At 42.7% G+C, this 20,938-nt stretch overlaps 1 protein-coding gene across 2 annotated transcripts in view; it reads left to right on the top strand.

Moving 5' to 3' along the window:
- The window catches only part of gas2l1 (growth arrest-specific 2 like 1), a 62,881-nt gene continuing 41,943 nt past the window's right edge, over nt 1–20,938 (top strand). Inside the window, exons 1-2 of one of the 2 annotated variants that reach the window (XM_078554253.1) lie at nt 1–84; nt 139–774. In XM_078554253.1, the coding sequence (XP_078410379.1) occupies nt 163–774 (612 nt within the window). In that variant the 5' untranslated portion in view covers nt 1–84; nt 139–162. The remainder of the gene's footprint in view (nt 85–138; nt 775–20,938) is intronic. The other variant, XM_078554252.1, reaches the window with a different exon arrangement.

Here is a 20,938-nt window from a genome sequence, read left to right on the forward strand (position 1 = left end):
ACCCTGGTGGGATGGAGTTGGGCTCGGCAGTGAGGAGACAGTGCGCTACCTGAGAGTAACCGGGACCGGATTCACAGGAGTGGCGTAGGGAGCTGGAGGGAGAGGGGGAGGGAGGGAGAGAGAGAGAGAGAGAGGGAGGGAGGGAAGGAAGGAGAGGGAGAGATGGCGGATCAGAGTAACATCCAGTCAGCTGCCAGTAAGAGTATCCGACCCTTCAGGTCCAGCGAGGAGTATCTTTACGCCATGAAGGAGGACTTGGCCGAGTGGCTCAATGCCCTGTACGGTTTAGAGATCCACGTCGACATGTTTGTGGAGTCGCTGGAGACGGGATGTGCCCTTTGCCAACACGCCAACAACGTTACCCAAAGCGCCCTGGACTTCCAGTCCCGGCGCCCCGAGGCGGCCGGCAGGGTGAGCATCCCCCGCACCGAGGTCACCTTCGCCTCGCGGAACGTGCCGCCCGGCTCCTTCGTCGCCCGGGACAACGTGTCCAACTTCATCGGCTGGTGCCGCCGCGACCTGGGCGTCCGGGACGCGCTGATGTTCGAGACCGACGACCTGGTCCTCCGGAAGAACGAGAAAAACTTCGTCCTGTGCCTGCTGGAAGTGGCCAGGCGGGGCTCCAAGTTCGGCATGTTGGCCCCCATGCTGATCCAGCTGGAGGAGGAGATCGACCAGGAGATCCGCGACGCCATGGAGGAGCCGCCCGACCGGGGGGCTTCCCGCCCCCGAGCCCACAGGAGGCTGGGCGACCTCAAGAACCTGGACGCCATGGTAAGTCCCCCCCTGAGGCCGGCCAGGAGCAGCCCAACGCCCACCCAGCTGGAGAGGGGAGGGAGAGGGTAGGGACTGTGTGAGGGAGGGTAGGGACTGTGTGAGGGAGGGGAGGGACTGTGTGAGGGACTGTGTGAGGGAGGGTACGGAGGGGAGAGGGGAGGGAGGGGAGGGACTGTGGGAGGGAGGGTAGGGACTGTGTGAGGGACTGTGTGAGGGAGGGTACGGAGGGGAGAGGGGAGGGAGGGTAGGGACTGTGTGAGGGAGGGTAGGGACTGTGGGAGGGACTGTGTGAGAGTTTATACTTTACCCGCATTGATCTTTTTATTGCACGCGCCTATATAATATCAGCATTTCAGTGTGAAATCTGTCTCCCTTTTTAAAGTCAAGTGCTGCCACTTTCATTGTTACTGACACTGTCCCTGTGCATCATATCCTGCAATTGCCCTGTAGACTCTGGACTGTGTGTCATCCACCCAGTACAATCCTGAAACTGTCCCCATTCATACGGTGGATATACTTAATGTATAACTTTTAGCTTGAGCCAGACATTTTAATTCCCTGCAATTGCATATAATTTTACCTTTGAGTAAGACAGCATGTGTATTGATTTTCATATGTTTGTGATGGATGACACTAAGGCCAAGATCTAGCATATGGGGGGGCAAATCTTACGTGTGTGGGTGGGTGTAAAACTTGGCTTTTCCTGCAGCTATTTGCTTGATGTTAGAGTATTATAGGCACTGTGCAATACAACAGCAGAAGGGAGTCTCTAAGCACTCCCTAATCCTGGTTTCTCAGAGAACTGCGTTTTTACAGCAGAATTCCAAGCTCAAGTAATGTGAGAGCCACTCCCAGGAGGCCCCGCCCACTGCACTGCTGTCTTTTTTTTTGCAAAAATATACTTTATTCATAAAATATCTTCAATCACATTCCAAACCATTCCAAAAACACCATTTCAAGGGTACAATCCGGTTCAACTTTTACAAAATGTATCACCAGGTGCATCAGTACAAAAAATATTACAATCATAACTGCACTGCTGTCCTTGGGTGGATTGCAGAGCTCGATCAGGACTTGGGAATGATGTTGCTGCCTATTTCCTATTGATCAGTAGCTGAAACCACATCAATGTAAAAGTGGCCTTCAATTGTAAGGCCAAACTACAGGGTTAAGTTGTTGCTCTTTTTTTTCCCCTACCTACCTTTTTGTAAACTATTTCATTCCAAACACTTTCCTTGAATCTATACCGAGCAGTACTATGTTGAGAAATAACAGCAAATGCGTAGGATTGTGTTTAAAGGTAGTGACGAATTTCAGGCCTCGGAAGGAAAGAACTTGCATTTATATAGCACCTTTCATAACAAAGACCCAAAGTGCTTTACAGTCAATGAAGTACTTCTTGCAGTATAGCCACTTTTGTAATGGAGTCACTCAGAAACCATCCAGATTTCACTTTCAGGTTTACCTCATTTGAACTCCATTATGTTTTACAGCTTTGAGACTAACCTTGAAGAACTTTTAGATTTTACTGTTGTTACTCAAGTTTTAAAGAAAACTTGTCATTATGAGATTTTAAATATATTCCTAGTGAATATGGAGCTGTGAGGAACTCCTAGTACAGGTTAACCACTTGACAATGGCTCCAATCAACTCTTGTCTGTTGTCTGATCAATTCGTGACTTTTGTGGGAGGTGGTGGCGGAGAGCCAGTTGATGAGGGGAATGATAAGTGTGATTTCTTTCAGGAAGAGGTGGCTTCATGATGGAGCAAAGTCTGCGTTGTAGTTAATAATCTGACACCTGATCAAGCAGAACCACATTATTCCAGGGTAGTGATAATGAATGACCAGCCAATCCTGGCTCATTAATGAAAACTGGAAAGGGAGACTTGTCTCTGGGGTTTGGGATTCCATTTGCCCAGCTCCAGATACCTCGTAAACCAGTGCCCTAACTGGTAAGGTGACCCTAGTTGAGCAGAAGTAAGTTTATCAGGGCCCCATGCTAACGCTGGTTTCAGCTGGTTGAGCTCCAGCAAAATTTGTGCATATGCTTTTTTTTTTGTGGGTGAGCGTGTGATCAAAAAACATCGGCTCCTTTGGCTTGCGTGAGTGGAGTGTTGTGTCTGTATAAAGAGAGAATGTGCACTCTATTGGGTTAAAAACATTCTAGGTGTATAGATTGCGGTTACCCTTTTGCATATGACAGACACATAGCTGAGAAATAAATTGTGAATATGTAATAAGTGAAATCAAACATCTTCAAAGTAGAAGAAAGGAAAAATTATCAAAAAAGCCCTAAATTTTACTGATTTTAATATGACTGAATTTTACTGACTTAATATGACCTATCTTCTTTGCTCCACTGAAATGAGGTTTGGAATTTGAATAACCAAGATTTGCAGGTGCTTTGCCTATATGGGTTGAAATATTTTTGGGAGTTTGGATGCAGTGGAACATGTGCCGAGTTGAGAACTGGAGTCTCCAAAATAATGGCCAATACATATGCCTGGTTATAGTGCAGTTTTTGCATTAATTAATAAAATCACAGTATTGCTAATGTGTAAGTTAATCTGAAAGCTCATTGAGTTTGGCAAACAGCATGACGCTATTTTGTCAAAAGTACAGACTGTGAAATAATTGCTGTGAAACTGATGGGAAAAGTTCTGCAGCTGGGGTATTCTGGGCCCCACACTTTCAGTACGATTCCAGACTCTTGGAGATGGTACAAAGGAGATTTACTAGAATGGTACCAAGGATGAGAGTTTACATGTAAACACTAGAAAAATTGAAATTTGATAGAAACCTTTAAAAAAACAATTTGTATTTATGTAGTGCCTTCAACATATTAAAACATTCCAAGGTGCTCCACAGGTGTGTTATGAAACAATTTCACACCAAGCCATAAGGAAATTTTGGGGCAGATGTCAAAAGCTTTAAGGAGGAAAGAGGCATTAGAGAAGCAGTGAACTTTAGGGAGAGAATTCCATTGCTTAGGGCCGTGCCAGCTAAAGGCATGGCCAGCAATGTTGGATTGATTTTTAAACTCGAAGGCAAAATTGGACGAGCACAAATATCTCAAGGGTGGTGGGGAAGCAGAGTTGTAGGGTTGGAGGAAGTGACAGTGGTGGGGAGGAACAAAGCCATGGGAAAATTTGAAAACCAGGATGAGAATTTCAAAAATAGAGGTGTTGCTTAGTTTGGAACTAATGCTGATCAGTTAGTACAGGAGTGCTGGGTGGATGGACATTGTGCAAGTTAGAACATGGGCGGCAAATTTTTGGACGACCTCAGTGTACAGAAGATAGAACACGAGAAGCTGGCCAGATGCTGTCAAGTCTAGAGGTAACACAGGCAAAATCATAAAGGAGAAACTGTTTCCACTGCAGGAAGGTTCAAGAAACAATTTTTAAAGTAATTCATAGCGCCAATGTTGAATGTGAAGAGATTTTTCTTTTATAGTGGGTTATGATTTGACATACACAAAGGGTGATAGAAACAGATTCAGTTATAACTTTCAAAAGGGAATTGGCTAAATAATTGCAGGACTCTGGGGAAAGAGAAGAGAAAGGAAGTGGACCAATTGGAAAGCTCTGTCAAAGAGCTGACATTGCATGATGGGCTGAATGGCCTCCTGTATTGTAAGGTTCTATGATTCTCCAAGAACGCTGCCAAAAAAAAAAAGCTGAACTCTTGTGTGGAAATATATAGACCAGGAAGATCCCCTCTTCGGCTCTAAGTGTGTGGTGTTAACGCATCTGAAATGATTGTCTACCTAACCCAGGGGAATGGAAAGTAAACTGGAGCTTCTACTCCAGCTCAGTATGTAGAGATTCTAGCTGGAAGTATGTGGGTGTAGAGATCAGTTTGATGACCTGGTAGGACAACTGATCATCCACGTTGAATAACCAGTCCAGGTTCTCTGCTTGAGCATTAAAGAATGGCCACTTGCGTGAGGGACAAGAGGGCAGCCAGTGCCTGTGCATCATGTCCCAATCAGGAGGAGAGGAAAGAACACTGGAAATGGAAGGAAGAAAAATTCAACTGTACATCTAAACCATATGAGAACTGCTAATTTAGAATGTTTAGAATGCCAATTTAGAAAGCTAATTTAGCTTTTACAAAGCTGATATTCATTGTTCCCAATGTGTATCCCAGAGATTTTCCCTATGCTTGCAGCACAACAGTACAGGAACTTATGTATAATTGTATATATGTATAAATGTATAATTATAGGAGGTTAACCTCTGTTACGGATATGAGCTAGTTAGTGTAGCTAGAACTAGGATATCTGTGGTCTTAATTGGGGTGAAATGTGCATTGGTTTGGCTTTGTTATTATATTTTGTTTACAAAATTGTTTCATTGAAGGGTATTTCCATGCAATTTTTTTTTTAAACCAGTTCAGAAGTTGAACTAACTAAAAATGTTCAGGATTGATCAGCTCCCAGTGTTTGAGAAGGGTGGACCAGTTCCTGTAGCTGTATGCGTGGTAATTCTGTTTCCCTTTACTTAACTCTAAATGTTACTTAATATTGAAGTTTCAGTATCCATTTTGCACTCGCACAGTCTCAAAGAATACAATGGCTCAGTTCTTAACCCTAACACAACTAACCCAGAAAAAGAAGTTTGCAGGTTAAAATACAGCCCTTGTAGGGAGGCAGTGGTATTGTCACTGGACTAGTATTCCAGAGACCTAGGGTAATGAACCCCACCACAGCAGATGGTGAAATTTGAGTCCAATAAAAATCTGGAATTAAAAGTCTGATGACCACGAAGCCATTGTCGATTGATGGGAAATGAGGGAAGGAAATCTGCTGTCTTTACTGGTCTGGCCTACATGTGACTCCTACATGTGGTTGACTCTTTTTAATGACCTCTAAACAAGGGCAATTAGGGATAGGCAATTAGGGATGGACAATAAATGCTGGCCTAGCCAGCGACGCCCACATCCCATGAACAAATGGGGGGAAAAAAACAAAAAAAGTTGTCCTTATAGAAACATTCCTGACAGAATCTGAAACAAATGAAAGTGTTGCAGTAGTATCATTATTAGCACCACATTACAAGTCGAGAGAATTAATTAAAACATATGGAGCAATTTGTGCATCTTTAAATGATGGATTTCCCCAGTCACATTATGAAGGAATAATTTTGAACAGTTAATGCACCAGTGAAGATTTGCCTCGTAACATGTAAGTCAGTCAGTTCTCTGGAACTCCCAGTAATTCGCACGGGATTGCTTTCTACCCGTACTGGAAACTGAGGCCAGGTAAAATGATGCTTCAGATCGATTATGCTGATAAGGAAAGGTTGAACAAACTAAACAGTAGAATTTGAAATTCTTGCTCCTTTCTAGTGCACTTTCTGCAGGGTTCTTCCAAATATTTTTGTCTTTGGAATCTAGACACCATACAGAACAATTTAGGGAACAATTTGATGAATCTCAATTTGCTTTGCCTTAACATAAGTTGTGGTGCCATTAAGGCCCAGAAGCCGTTTAAAGTGCAAGAGATCACCTGCTGACAATGGTTCCACTCCACTTTTGGCTTCACTCCAGTAGTGCAACTAATGCAGAACAAAGCTTTTTTTTTTAAACTTGCCTATTTTCCTGAGGCTCTCTGGATCCTCCTGTTTATCAAGGTGGCACCCGGGTTGTTAACATTAACTTTTATCATGTTGAAATCGAACATTTTTTTTCATCTTGACCTTCTCGTGAAGTGTTGATTCTTCCTAGGACATGGTTCCATGGATGACAAGTACCATCATCTCCACCTATCCTATGAGCTGTCTGGTTGGATGCTCATTCTTTAGGTGAGGCTAAAGAGTGAATGTTAAAGGGTGAATGCTCTTTGATCATTGAAGTGATGGCACCAGGTCTGAAACACAAACTCTTCATTTTTTCCTTCTTCCCTTCCCATCAATCGTCAATGGCTTCGTGGTCATCAGGCTTTTGGTTTCAGATTTTTATTGGATTCAAAATTCTCTTCAATAGGAGACTGGTTAAATGGGCTTACTGACTTGTTTATGGTTAGCCCCTTAAGCGCTCTGTTGACCATAATACATTCCATTTCTAAGGCTTGCTTTGTGCTTTCAAACCAAAAAAACATTTTAATGAGTATCTTTCTAATTTTATTTTAAGCTGTAAAAAATGAAGCTGGTAAACCCATTCGACTGTTATACTGTGATATCCTAATAGAAGTCTGGTATTTTTTCCACATATACAAGTGCTATAGGAACAATTGAAGAGGAAGAAGAATGTTGATTTATTTTTCGTGTTTTTTTTTTTCTTGATGCTTGCACTTTGCTCTTGCCAGGGCTAAGTTGTGATGCTGCCAAAAAAGCTTTTTATCCCAAGGATCAAATAAGTGGTGAGAGATTTGTTACATAGTCCAGTTTATTGTGCGTCTCCTTTTGTCAGCTAAATTAGCTTAAAAGAGAAACACCAGTATAAATACATTAACATTGAGGTAACCTTTTATTATTGACCACCAGAAGATTAGGGGAGTAAAATAAGATTCAACCAATTTGTGAGATACAAGCATGTAACAATTTGCATGGTTAATACAATGTTAACCATTGTATTGGTTTAGTGCAATATAGTTATATTGCAGTTACTGGTGTAAAATGTGATGCCTTTTTTAGAAGCTATTTGTTTTGTAACTATACAGCCTCCCTACACTGATGTAAGGGAGGGAAAAAGAGAATGCTAAGCATGCACAGTCAAATGCTCATGGAGAACTCCTACTGGCTTCAAGTCCTGTTCAAATTTCTAATGTTAGAAAATTGTCTGAATTTTTGTTAACAACTATAAAGTGTCTGTCTTCAGTTTTTAAAACTATGAAGGTGGCACATTGGTCCAACTGAAAGTCAGCTGTGCAGCTATGCAACATAAGTAGATACAGACTAGGCTGCAGTTATACTGAAGCTGCTGGATGGTTAACATTGTATTAACCATGCGAATAGATGCATGCTTGTATCTCGCAAATTGGTTGAACCTTATTTTACTCCCCTAATCTTCTGGTGGTCAATAATAGAGGGTTACCTCAATGTTAATGTATTTATACTGGAGTTTCTCTTTTAAGCTAATCTCTTGTTGGATATTAAAAGTTTGAAATCGGCCAAGCCCAAGTTTTGCCTTAGTGAGGCCAGTAGAATTTGTAGCTGTAAGTTTCAATTAAATATGCACCCTGATTTATGTAGAACAAAGGGTCTAATCGAGTGATTGTTTTTTTTTGCCAATTTTAATTTTGTTCTCACTCCCATGTGTTCTGCTGACAATCGGGGAGTCTTTATTGGGAATCATTGTAATTATTATTTGAATAGGTTGATCAACATGCTGGTGTTTTCATTATTTTTAATGAAGAGGTAGACGTGAGAATAAAGAAGGAAAAACTGCATTTTATGTGTTCTTTCCTGCTACAAGTAGAAGACTTGGGAAAATATACTCATCACTATACCACCTTAAATCAATATTTAATATGTTAGGCATTTGTGATAACAGACATTCCTCTGTTATACAACTTCCCAAACACACCCACATTGTCTCTCAAAATTGCTGAAATACTGTATCCCAAAATAACACAATGGGCGGAATCATCCCAGATTCGCGCACAGTGCGGTAGTGGGTGAGGGAGAAAGTTGTTTTACTCGCCAACTGCAATGGTGGGTTTTCGGGCTGTATTGTCCCATTTTCCACCTCATTAATTATGCAGCCACAGGGAAACACAGCGTCTCGCTAATGGCTGGCCTCCGATTTTCCCACCTTGCCGTTTCCTCACCCGGTCATATTTAAACTGCAGCCATGCACACACTTGATGTTTGCAGCCCAGGGCTGCTCTGGTAAGTTATAGCACCAAAAGTCAAGAAGAGTGCAGCAGCTCCCCCCCCCACCCCCCCACCCACCGATTCAATGATGCATCCCTGAGACAGCACCTGGACACCATGGTGATCTGCCACAATGTCCTCTACCCCACTCCCCGGCTCTGGCTGCTGGAAGCCCGTCAGTCTCACCGCTCTGGCCTGGGAGGCGGTGGCAGAGGTGGTCAGTGCCGATGCTGCACACACAGGTCAGCCATCCAGTGCAGAAAACGGACAAATGATCTCATCCATGCTGCCAGGATAAGGCAACCATTTTATCACTCAACTCTCTCATTCACAAGCCCTTTGCACATTCACTATCATCGCACTCACTGCCAGCTCGGGACATCACCACTTACTCTCTCGCGCACACCCTCATGTCTCCATCCGGCCTCGTCTCCTCTGGAGACTGCCTCCTTTGCCCTCGCCATCTTGAGGCCACTTGCACAGATCAACATGTGCCCCCACACACGCCCTCGCCCTGCAGACCCTCTCCTTGCCTGAGGCCACTTCTCCCCTTTCCCCAAGCAAGCCCTAGCCCCACAGCTGTTGTAAAGCCACCCCTGCCTTACAGCTGGTCTGGTAGGTAGAGACCTGCCCATGAGCCCCCTAAAAGTGCTGTGGTGCTTCCTGCGAAGCCTGGTGCTGATGACCACGAGTGCTGCCTGTAGCAAGATAGGGAAACAAACCTCAAAGTTCCGAGGGAAGTGTAGCTCGCCAGGTGCCCTTCGCTTGTGTACGGTTGTGAAGCACGTTGTCATGATTATGCCCAGATGATCCAGCAGGGGGGGGATGATTCCGGAAAGCAGGGCTTATAATGAGATGCTAAAGTTTTGAAAATAGGTTCCCGACATGCGGTGGTGGACAACATGGCCTGCCATTGACGGTATGATTGCAAACTGGTTTAACGGCAAGAAACCAATTTTTTTGTTGCCTTCTTGCCATATTGTTCCTTCCTATTTTTCCCCCCCCCACCTGCCTGTCATGCTGTCTGACGCCAATGTGTGGCAAGAGTAGCATGCTTGGGAGCCATGGGTGGCTTTGGACCTATAGTTCCCAAAGCCATCCACCACTGGGGCTTACCTCCCCTCGTATCAGAGATCTTGGTGTTTAATTGATAGAGGATTGATTGCTATGATGAGTCAGCAACTCCATTAGGATGGTGGAAGGTGAACTAGATGGACTGTGGGTCTCTTTTTTTTTGGTCTAGCAATGATTATGTTGTCATGCTTTTGATTTAACCCAGAGATTTATTGCAAAAAAAAATCTAACTTGCATCAAGCCTGTGCTCATTCCAAGAAACCATTTTCTTTGAGGATGTTGGATAATACCGAAGGGCAGACATCTAATTTGGTCATTTGAGCTTTAATTGCCCTCGCTCTGCATTTATTCTGTATCAGCAAATGTTCAATTGATCTCTGCAGAAGCACTTCAATGTTGGAAGGAGCCCAACACATTTTTAAAAGCCTCAAATGAGTCATTTGATGACTCTACATAACTTGAGATATACAAGATCAAGACAACCTCGGGTTTAGTTTCTAGTCTGTGCTAGGTTAACTAAGTGGTAATTAGGGTGCTACACTTGGTCTGGGTTTGCCTGCGCTAAGAGGGAGAAAAGTCAGCTGTTTCCCACTTTTCTATTTGCTAATCCCTGTTTCATTTGCATGTATGGAGGGTGAGTAAGGACATGACTGGGCGATACCCTTCACAGGTGGATAGACTGATGTTTAGTGGTCAGGTTTACACATGACAAATAACCATTGGGTGAGACACTGGGCACTAGGGTTTGGCTGCAAAACGATACCCCAGTGTCAGTCCTCAATCAGTACAGAGGAGACAAAATGGAAGGAGATTGAAAAGTAGAAATTTACTTGATTTTTAAAAAAAATTGTTTTTATTACATTTTAAAGGCAATAAACAACATCATTCAGGAGCACATCCCAGCAAATAGAGAGAGGCAATTAAATCAACATTTCATCACTTGAATCAGGCATCTCTGCAAGTTAATTATAATTCTGTGTAGCACATCAGGAAGTAGAATACTATTTAAATCCAGCTTGAGCATCAGTATTTATAGCCTGCAAGAAATCCAAGATTTATCTTTTTTTTTTGCCTATGTAGTCAGATGTTTGCCATCCAAAAATAAATAAATGTTTTCATTTTCAGTCTGCCATATTATTGCTCCAAATAATTTAGTCAAAAAGCCTGAAGAGAGTAATTTTATTATCAACAGCGAGTGTGGGAATAAAAGGAAGTTGGCATGATGCTGGTGAATTTTAATGATATACAGCTCTGTACTATGATGATGCAGCGCATCTGTGTCCAACAAGTCTCCAGTCTTTGGGTGTTAAATGGAGATCCAGCACTAGGATTAATAGTGCTGTTAGTATCACAAACAAGTCCTAATACCAGTAATAGGATTATTCTATCTGGAGACAGTTAAATTTAGGAGTCTTTAAAAAAAAAAAATCATTACAATATTTGTTTTCCCAGTGACCTAGAAAGTTGATAACAACTAACTTAAATGGCCAATATATTTAGCACTTAAATCTTTAATAATGACAAGATTTAAGTTCTGAAATGGAAAGAGATAATGATTAAGACTACACCAAATACAACAATCAAGAAGCTTGACACCACCCAGGACAAAGCAGCCCACTTAGTTGGCACCCCATCCACAAACATTCATTCCCTCCACCATTGACGCACAGTGGCAGCAGTGTGTACCATCTACAAGATGCACTGCAGAAACTCACCAAGGTTCCTTAGACAGCACTTTTCAAACCCACGACCACTACCATCTAGAAGGACAAAGGCAGCAGATACCTGGAAGTTCCCCCTCCAAGCCACTCGCCATCCTGACTTGGAAATAGATCACCGTTCCTTCACTGTTGCAGGGTCAAAATCCTGGAACTTCCTCCCTAACAGCACTGTGGGTGTACCTGCACCACATGGATTGCTGTGGTTTAAGGAGGCAGCTCATCATTGTGTTCTCAAGGGCAATTAGGAATGGGCAATAAATGCTGGACCAGCCAGTGATGTTCACATCCCATAAATGAATTTTTTTTTTAAAAATTGCTTCAATATCTAGCACCTGGAACCTCATTGCACAGGTAATTGTATTTCATGTAGTAAGCCTACAGCTCCAGTGAAGGAGCAACTAATAGGAATCGGTGCTGATGAAGCAATAAACAGAACAATGAGTTTTTATTGTTTTAAGAAGTTTAGTTCAGTTTGTTTGGAAACCTTTTTCAAAACTATAGCTAGTCATTCTTATGAATATTCCCAGAACTGTTATGAGGCCCAAAAGATCATGTTGGTTCCCTGCTATTTTGTGGGTATGAGGTGTATGGCATGGAGAATGTGTGAGGGAAAAATGGCATTTTTGTCAAGATTTAATGTGGTAAAGTCTCCCTCAACCTGTTATGATGCCTAATGGGCTAAAATAAAAATCTCGTTCATTCAGAAATCAAGTCACAAGTTAATTTGTCATAGGCAGTTACCTGAGGAAGTAAATAAGCCATTCAATTCGAATAGGAACATGTGGCGCAATTTACATCTCTCAAATATCTCGCTCAAAACAGGCCAGTAGCAGGACAAATGTTATGTGAGACACAGAATGTATTGGCTGTCTGCTCTTTCCAATTTTCAGGTAGTCCTTGGCTTAGGCAGCCAGAAACTGGTGGCAGCCTAATGAAAAATACTAATTGGGATCAAGCACTGGTCAGAATTTCTGATGCCATCCTACTGAAGTAGTCTGTCCAATTGCAGCAAGAATATGTTCAGGCTGGGGTTGACTAGTGGCAAGTAACATTTGCCCCACATGTGCCAGGCAATGACCATTTCCAAGAAAGAATCCAGCCATCTCCCCTTGACACTCAATGGGGGATTCAGCGATGGTAATGCCACTATCAACAGCCTGAGGGTTACCATTGACCAGAAACTGAACTGGACCAGCCGTATAAATACTGTGGCTACAAGAGCAGGTCAGAGGCTGGGAATTCGTCAGCGAGTAACTCACCTGACACAATCCAGGACAAAGCAACCTGCTTGATTGGTACCTCATCCACTTTCAAAATTCATTCCCTCCACCACCAATGTAAATGGTATACATGGCTGCCACTGTGCAAGATGCACACAAATTAGGACTCCTTGAGCCTGCTCCACCATTCAATAAGATCATGGCTGATCTGAATGTATCCTCGACCCCACATTCCTGCCTGTCCCTGATTAACCTTGTTAATCAAGAATCTATCTAGCTCTGCCTTAAAAATATTCAAAGACTCTGCTTCCACTGCATTTTGAGGAAGAGTTCTAAACATTCACTACCCTGTGAGAGAAAATTTATCCTCATTTGTCTTAAATGATTAACCCCTTAATTTTAAACAATGACCCCCCCCCCCCCCGTTCTAGATTCTCCCACAAGAGGAAACATCCTCTCCACATCCACCCTGTCAAGACCCCACAGGATCTTAAAGGTTTCAATCAAGCCAACTCTTACTCTTCTAAATTGCAGTGGATACAAGCCTAACCTATCCAGCCTTAACTCATAAGAGAACCCACTCATTCCTGGTATTAGTCTAGTAGACCTTCTCTGAACTGCTTTTAATGCATTTACATCTTTTGTTAAATAAGGAGACCAGTACTGTACACAATACTCCAGATGTGGTCTCACCAGTGCCCTGTACAACTGAAGCATAACCTCCCTAATTTTGTAAGCAATTCTCTTCACAATAAATAACTTCCATTAGTTTCCCTAATTACCTGCATACTAACTTTTATGATTCATGTACTAGGACACCCAGGTCCCTCTGAATCTCAGCTCTGCAATCTCTCATCATTTAGATAATCCTTTTTTATTCTTCCTGCCAAAATGAACGATTTCACATTATACTCCGTTTGCCAGATCTTTGCCACTCACTTAACCTATGTATGTCACTTTGTAGCCTCCGTACATCATCTTCACAATTTAATTTGCTACCTATCTTTGTGTCATCAGCAAATTTAGCCACCATTCCTTCGGTCCCTTCATCCAACTCATTTATATAAATTGTAAACTGTTGAGGCCCCAGCACTGATCCCTGTGGCACACCACTCGTCACATCCTGCCAACCAGAAAAAGATCCATTTATGCCAGCTCTCCGCTTCCTGTTAGCTAACTAATCTTCTATCCATGCCAATGCCCCCTACACCATGAACTTTTATTTTCTGCAATAACCTTTGCACTGCAGCAACTCACCAAGGCTCCTTTGACCTTCTAAACCCACGACCTCTGCAGATCATGTGAACACTACCACCTGCAGGTTTCCTTCGAGTATCACATCATCCTGACTTGGAACTATATCGCCGTTCCTTCACCTGTTGGGTCAAAATCCAGGAACTCCCTAACAGCAATACGGGTGTTTCTCCGACACTCGGACTGTAGCGGTTCAAGAAGGCAGCTCACCGTCACCTTTGCAAAGGCAATTAGGGCTGGGCAACAAATGCTGGTCCAGCTAGTGGCACCTGCATCCCATGACCGAATGATTTTTAAATCTCCTGTATGCCTGCGCTGCTATTGCTCGTTACTTACCCTGCCTGCAAACCATGAGAAGTATAAGTCAGAAGGCAATCACTTCTGGTGGTATTTAAAGGGATCCTCAGCTGCACTTGGGGGAAAATGCTGCAATGTTTTGGGAGGCATTTGCAAACATTACGTTGTGATTCTTATTAAATGAATTCCACCACCTGGGCAGGAGGAAGAGCAGGAAGAAAGCAAATAGAAGGCATGCTCCCAGAAATCATCATTTCCCCCCAAACCCCCCCACCCAAGCCACCTCAACAAAGGAATTTTTGTTCAGCATGCCTGCAGTCCTGAGGAGCAGTGCTTAAGGAGGCTGTGCATCTCTAGGGAGGTTGTCACAGATTTAACATCTCCGCAACTAACTGCAACAGCTAGCACTGTACTACGTGCTGCAGCCCTCGACTACTTTGTCTCCAGCTCCTTTTAGGTTGCCATAGGGGAAATCTGTAATGTCTGTCAGTCTGCATTAAATGGATGACTGATGTTATGTTTGCCAGATTGCCAGGGCAAATACTTCTGTCAATTTTTCTCACGAACTACAGCAATCCTCTGTATACTTGGTTCATGGAGGGGGTGTAGTGGTAATGTCACTGCACTAGTATTCCAGAGGTCCAGGACAATGTTCTGGGGACAGGGGTTTAAATCCCACCATGGCAACTGGTATAGTTTAAATTCAATTAATAAATCTGTAATTTTTAAAAAATCATTAAACTATTGGCGTGAAAAACCCATCTGGTTCACTAATGTCCTTTAGGGAGGGAAATCTGTCATCCTTACCTGATCAGACCTATGTGACACTCCAGGCCCACAGCAATGTGGCTGACTCTTAAATGCCCTCTGAAATGGCCTAGCAAGTGACTCAGTTGTATCAAATCACTACAGAAAAGTTGGTGAGGTATGAAATCGGACAGACGGTAAGGCTTGCATCGACCTCGACACTGGAAATGACCACAGCCCACGCAGCCCTGCCGATCCTGAAAATATCTGGGGGCTTGTGTCAAAATTGGGAGAGCTGTCCCCAGGCTATTTAAGCAACAAAAACAAAAATACCTGGAAAAACTCAGCAGGTTTGACAGCATCTGCAGAGAGGAATACAGTTGACATTTCAAGTCTGTATGACTCTTCATCAGAACTAAGGAAATAGAGAAATGAGGTGAAATATAAGCTGGTAGAGGGGGGGTGGGACAGGTAGAGCTGGATGCGGGGCCAGTGATAGGTAGAGGCAAAGAAGCGATTGCCAAAGATGCCATAGACAAAAGGACAAAGGGGTGTTGACGGTGGTGACATTATCTAAGGAATGTGCTAATGGGGACATTAAGGGTAGAAAGCAGGACAAGCTAGTGGTGGATGGCCCTAGTGGGGTGGGGTGGGGGGAAGGAATCGAAATGGGCTAAAAGGTGGAGATAAAACAGTAGATTGAAATAAATTTAAAAATAGGTGGGAAAAGAAAAATATATATTTTTTAAAATCATAAATTATTGGGGAAAGGGGGTGGGGATGAAGGGGAGAGTTCATGACCTGAAATTGTTGAACTCAATGTTAAGTCCGGAAGGCTGTAAAGTGCCTAGTCGGAAGATGAGGTGCTGTTCCTCCAGTTTGCATTGAGCTTCACTAGAACATTGCAGCAGGCCAAGGACGGACATGTGGGCATGAGAGCAGGGTGGAGTGTTGAAATGGCAAGCGACAGGGAGGTCTGGGTCATGCTTGCGGACAGACTGAAGGTGTTCTGCAAAGCAGTCACCCAGTCTGCGTTTGGTGTCTCTAATGTAGAGGAGACCGCATTGGGAGCAGCGAATGCAGTGGACTCTACAAGCAACAGCCTGATAGTCATACACATCACTCCTTTGACAGCACCTTCCAAACCCTCGACCTCTCCCATGTTGATGGACAAGGGCAGCAGATCAAAATCCTGGAAGTCCCTTCCTAACAGCATTGGGGGGGTGTACCTACACCTCATGGACTGCAGCAGTTCAAGAAGGTGGCTCACCACCACCTACTCGAGGGCAGTTGGGGATGGACAATAAATCTTGGCCTAGCCAGTGATGCCCACACCTCAAGAAAGAATGAACTTTAAAAAAAAAAATTCCTCTCCAGAAACCACATTCAGCAGCAGAGCTTGATACAATTAGGTAGATCCTTGCCCTAACTCAAGTCCTTCTTGAGTAGACCATTACAGTCATTGAGCAATGATTTATGATACTTGGGCAGATCTGATAGCTTCATGCAATTTAGGCCACAAAGTGTTTGTTGTATGGTGCAGAGCTTTGCTGTGTAATGGGGGCAGCATATGGTGTCTCCATTGGATGAGGGTCTTATGTGTTGAAGGAAAAAGATACAATAGGATAAGGTTGGTGAGGAGCTGAGGGAGAGCAGCTTGTAAGAGATATGTGATCTGACTGAAGACCCATCTATTTGGTCTGGCTGGGGCGTGAAGACAAGCATCCCTGAGAGATGTTATCAGTGTCACTGACACTTCTAGGAGGGCCAGCTGCAGCATCTATTGAAGTGACTACATGCTTCAGGGTTGACTGCCAGTGTTGATGCCATGTGCCAAAACTCCCCATACTCAACATGTTGCAGAATTTCCTGGCAGTCAGTCCAGTGCGATAAGCAGTAGCTACCATACTTCTTTAGAGGCTGGCCCCTCTTAAGTTTACATTTATTGAGAAGAGTGAACCCATTGTCTTCAGTCTCTGCCATAAACTCCATTCCCTTGCCACTGATTCCATCCCTCTTCCTGGCAACTGCCTGAGGCTGAGCCAGATCGTTCGCAAGCCCTTGTCACATTTGACCCTGAAGTGAGCATCCAACTGTATATCCATGCTGTCACTAAGACTGCCTATTTCCACTTGTGTAACAGCAACAGTCTCCACCCCTCCCTCAAAAGCCCTCACCTGTGTGTTTATTACCACCAGAATTGACTCTTCTGATGCATTCCTAGATGGCCTCCTGCATTCTACCATCAGTAAACTTAAGGCCATCCAAAACACTCCTGCCTGTATCCCAATTCGCACCAGATACTGTTCACCAATCACTCCATGCTCTCTGATTTACATTGGCTTTGGGTCAAGCAACATCTTGATTTAAAAAAAAAAAATTCTCATCCTTGTTTTCCAATCCCTCTATGGCCTCGCCCATCCCTATTTCTGTAATCTCCTCGAGACATTTGCATTCATCTAATTCTGGACTCCCGAGCATCCCTGATTTTAATTGCATCACCATTGACCATGCCTTCAGCTGCCTTGGCCCTAAGCACTGGAATTGCCTCAATCCTCCTCCTCCTCTTCCTCTTCCTCCTCTCTTCCTTTAAGACAAAGCTTACAACCTACCTCCTTTGACCAAGCTTTTGGTCATCTGCCCAAGTATCTCCTTATGTAGCTTGGTGCCATATTCTGTTTTAATGCTCCTTTGAAGTGTCTGGGGATATTTTATTATGTTGAAGGCACTAAACAAATGTAAGTTGTTTTTTGATATCCTGACTCGAATAGAGGAGGCTGTTTTGTGTAGAGGCAGGACCTTGTGTTCTCCTACTCTTTGTCTTCTGTTATGTATCAACTTGGTCCTGCAGGACAAATGGAAATGGTTTAGTCTGTACTGTGTTGAAAGGTTTTCAAGGTGTATGATGAAGCTTAGCACAGTCCATAGGATGGCAGGAAGCAGCAGTAAGTGTGGCTGAATCAGGAGCAGCAGGTTTGAGGCTGCGTCAGCAAGTAGAAGGCAGTGTGATTTGGAGGAAAGACACAGGAAATTTGGCCCATCATGGCTCTACCAGCACTTTGAAAGGGCCATTACATCAGTCTCACTCCTTTGTTCTGCCCCATATCCCTGCACAGATGACTTGCTGCTTTGCTTAACTGTAAACTTATTAGCAAATGTTATGGCCATTCAAAATTGTCCTGATGTGACCTTCAGGACTATCTGTGGGGAAAAGAAGCACTAGAGTGTGCTTCATGAGTGTTCCATAATCTTTCCCCCCGAAGGTTGTGGGTCTAAACTCTGGTCAGAATGTTTCAATCCTTAAAGGATGTTTCTAACATCTTTGCTGGGAAGTGATCCATTGCCAGTTTTGAGGTCTGTGGGTGGGAAAAAGTTCCTGTCACTTTAATCCGAGGACTAGTTAACCACTAATATATACACGCACACCTTTTTTTTAAGTCATCTGCCGAACATTTGTTAGTTTTTTTTCTAGCAGATGTCAATTTCAAAAGAGACGGGAGATTTTCTCTTTCAAAATCAATTTAAAGAAGGAAAAGGTTAAAAACCAGCCTCCGAAACAATATTTTGGTCCAGGGATGTTCTAAAGTGAAATTAAAAATAGAGAACCAAGGAGATTTTTTTTTCCAACATCTGTATGAATCTATTTACTTCTAACCCCGCCCCCACCTCCCTTCTCTCCCCAAAGATGTTGACTCATGCTGGGATCTGGTTTCATGGTTGCTGGCTTTGCAGTATGAATCCTCAGTGAGAAACAAGCTTGAAAATTGTCTGGAAGCTAAGTTTGTAGAACGGCTGGCTAGGCACTGTATTGTGCACGGAGCTTTGAAGCAGAACATTGCCCTTCAGCTCCAGCTGTAGTGAATGTCACATCTTCAGGCAAGAGAACTTGCTTTGGTTCAAGTCAGAACTAAAATAGATTTATCAGCTCTTGAGGATTAGAGGACAGCTGACCACAGAATAGGACTAAAAAGCTTGTAAACTCCCTATTCGGGGAGGAAAAATGTAACAATTCATCCCAAGCTGCGGCCATACTGGAAATTACACAGCAGAGCTTTATTATTCTATTGGAACAGAATAAAATGGCTATGATCTAACAGAATAGTCACAATCACCAAGCTGTGAAACTGAATTGTATCACATTTGCAGTGACAGAAATAGTTTGCGAACAAGAAAGAGCCTTCTAATCACGTAGTCAGTACTAGACAACCAGGACACTTAGTGTTATCAAGCTGTTGTTAGATTTTATGCAGTCTCTCAATGTTGAATGTAGACTTTATTCTGTCTGCATTAATCATATTGTTACAGCTACCAAAAATAGATTTATTTTTCGATTGCACATTCTAGCCTCATTTTAACAGCTAAGTACTGTTAAAGCCACAGCGTTTTTAGTCATGCTCATTCTTCAATATGAATAGGTTTCTAAATCCTATACATACTGGCAATGTAATAAATCATAGTGACAGTGAAGGAATCATACAATACCATAGTGTTATGGCAAGTTTATTATTGACACTCTACAGAAACTGTAGTGCCTCTAATCTTTAAAACTGGTGATGTTCAATTCAATGGCCCTATAGTGTAATAATATTCTACTGATGCCAAAGCCATGCTAATCTCTAGAATGTTAATGAAATGTCTAGAATGAATCTGACTGCTTGACCCATCAAGTCTGCACTGGTCAATTTTATCTACAAGAACTACCTAGCTTAATTCTGCACTGCAGCTCCCTCCCTATACCTTTTTAAAAAAGTTTTTTTGTCAAGCAACTATATCATTACTTTTTTTTAAAGAATTTATTGAGTCAGATTCAACAACAATTTGTTGCACATAATTTCACAATTAATCATCCTCCTTTTGTAAAGATTTCTTTCTAATCTTGTTTTAACTTTTTTTGTGGTTACCATAAATCTGTGATCTCTTACTGTTTCACCAACCAACAGCAACCACCCCTCACTATTTATCTTACCATAAACTCTTCATGCAGGGTCACCTCTCAATCTTCTGAGGAAGCACAATCCCTGACTCCTTCAGTTCCTCTGTCTGCAACCAGGTAACAGCCTGGCAAATTTGCTCTTCGCCATTTCTTTTTTTTATCCTTGCTATTTATCCTTGTTATTATTGAGATCACAGCACCCTAACTCGGGTCTTGTGTAAGGTCAACATTCCGTCCATGCTTTTGTTCAATGCTTCTAGATATAAAACAATGGATTCAATTTGCTCTTTCATAGCCTCATCTACTTGCGCTACCACATTTCACTGACTTCGTATCTGCACAAGGTCATTCTGCTTGCCTATTGCTTTCAACATCGTACAGTTAGGTGCTTTTTCCTTCTCTATTCTTGCTTTCAAAATGTTTGTTTGTTTTCCTACATTTGAATGTATATGCTACTGAAGTGCCCTCCTGCAATGTTTCAAAACTTTTCATGCCGAAGATTCTGCTTTACGTAATTTTGGTGTTGAGTAAATTTCAATAATATTCCCCTCTGTTAATGAGTGCAGCTCATTTAATTACATAACAAATAAGGGCAGCTGCAACATGGTGGTAGAAAGAGGGAAGCCGGGTCAGTCAACAGAGATTTCCAAAAGACACGTTATGCCTGACCAACCTGATAGAATTCTTTGATGCAATAACAGAAAGCAGAGCTTGTATTTTATGTCGGCTTTCAAAAGGGTAAAATAGCAGATAGAGAGATATATAGCAAATGCTGTTCACCACACTGTTCCATTCTGCCCTTGTTTTCTGGCATCCAACCATCCTTCTATTCATGTGGTCGCATTCTCCTTCATTCCATGTGCCATTCTCTTTGCCAACCTTAAATTTCTGTAACCTCTTTGAAACCATATCTCCTTAAATAGTAACTTCAAGCTCTATAAGTTCAATATCCACCTTCTCTTGAAATAGAGGCATAGAATTTGTTCAGTCTTTCATTCTCCTCTGTAGAGCAGCATCTCAATATTTTGGGAACCCAACTTCTATCATTACAATCCTTTTGCACCATTAATATGTCTACAGAAGCCCTTTTGTAT

Source organism: Cetorhinus maximus, chromosome 12 (assembly GCF_964194155.1).
Source record: "Cetorhinus maximus chromosome 12, sCetMax3.hap1.1, whole genome shotgun sequence".
Taxonomy (NCBI): Eukaryota; Metazoa; Chordata; class Chondrichthyes; order Lamniformes; family Cetorhinidae; genus Cetorhinus; species Cetorhinus maximus.